Source organism: Suricata suricatta, chromosome 8 (assembly GCF_006229205.1).
Source record: "Suricata suricatta isolate VVHF042 chromosome 8, meerkat_22Aug2017_6uvM2_HiC, whole genome shotgun sequence".
In the NCBI taxonomy this organism is placed as follows: Eukaryota; Metazoa; Chordata; class Mammalia; order Carnivora; family Herpestidae; genus Suricata; species Suricata suricatta.
In genome coordinates, this window is record NC_043707.1 from 66,678,220 (window position 1) to 66,679,735 (window position 1,516).

General features: G+C 45.4%; 1 protein-coding gene across 1 annotated transcript in view; it reads left to right on the plus strand.

Annotated features, from left to right (window-relative positions):
* The window catches only part of TGFBR3 (transforming growth factor beta receptor 3), a 200,119-nt gene that overhangs the window by 81,183 nt on the left and 117,420 nt on the right, over positions 1–1,516 (plus strand). Inside the window, exon 3 of the mRNA XM_029945804.1 lies at positions 1,054–1,238. Coding sequence (XP_029801664.1) covers positions 1,054–1,238 — 185 coding nt within the window. The remainder of the gene's footprint in view (positions 1–1,053; positions 1,239–1,516) is intronic.

Here is a 1,516-nt window from a genome sequence, read left to right on the forward strand (position 1 = left end):
GGTAAAGGAAACACTTGAGTAAAGTCATGGAGTTAAGAAACATGGTATCTCTGGAAATCTTTAAGCCGGTTGGGGTTGCTGGAGTAGGGAGGGGTGAGGCTGGAGAGAGAGGAGGGGGCTGATCAAGAAAGGCCTTGTTGTGACTGGTTGAGGAGCTTCATAGACCAGCAGTCCTTAAGGGAAGGACATGCCCACAGAGAGGGGAGGCGCCTGTGTTCATATTGGAAATAACCATCCTGTTGAGCACCCTGGTTGACGTGGGTAGTGCTTGCATGGAAGGTGGCTTGGAGAGCTGGAGATCAGAGTCTTCTTTTAGGAAGATCTGCAGTTGTCTGGAGACAGAGGAGGTGAGGACCACAGAAGGTAGAGCTGGGGAGGAATGGATATTAGGATTTAAGTTGTGATGATTAGAGGAAGGGAGAATGAGGAAGCAGGAGCCAAATATGTCCGGGTTCTACTTTTCCTATTTGAAGCTCTACTCATTCGTTTCTCTCTCTTTTGGGAAGGTTTTTCTGACCTCTGGCCAAAACTTTGCCATACAACTCTGGCCCCAACTACCCCTACTCATTATATCTTGCTTTGTATTGTTAAGTTTGTTTTGCTCAAGAAAGGGGAAGTGCTAAAAAAGTTGGGAGTATATCTTATACTTTTTGTTGCAATTTTAGGTGTTTAATATTATTTATGCATACTATTATTGGGCTTTAGGCAATTTATTCTATTTACTCCTGGTTTTCTTCTACGAGAGGAAGGAATTGAACACAAGATGTCAAACAGGAGGTTTCCTCCATCCAGAGGAATACACTCGTGACTTGTGTATCTAAAAGGGAATTTAAATAATCAAATACATATCAAAATCATCTAAAACGAATTTAAGAGATCGAGGTTTTAGAATAGGCTAAGCTTTTTTGCCACTTAGTTCTGGAAAGAACTTACCTGGAAAGGAAGGTTCCTCTGGTGAGTTGGCAGTGGCTTGATCATCCAGAATGATTAATTTAACTGTAGCGCAATTAATTGCTGTTTCTGAGGGGTTTGCGTTTGTGGTTCTTTCTGCAGATTTGGAGCCCGGGACCCAGTGTGAGTTGTCGCCTGTCAACGCCTCCCATCCTGTCCAGGCGCTAATGGAGAGCTTCACTGTCTTGTCGGGGTGTGCCAGCAGAGGCACGACGGGGCTGCCGCAGGAGGTGCACGTCCTGAACCTCCGTGCTGCTGACGCAGGGCCCGACCAGACTCAGAGAGAGGTAGGTGCAGGCGCCAGCTTTCTACTTGCTGCCCCTCTGAGTTTGTAAAGACACTTCTCTTTTTCTCCATTCTGGGTTTAGCAAGGATGCTTAGGTGTGAACCTAAGTGGGGAGGTGGGGACACAATGTACACTCAAGAGAAGGATTTCCAATAACAGATTGCTCTCTAGACTGGGCCAGTCTAAGACTTCATTCTGGAGAGATTTTTCAGCCTTGTAACTTTCCTTGCTACCCATATTGGAAAGAATGTTCTTAAGAACTTCGTCTTCTAAACGTGG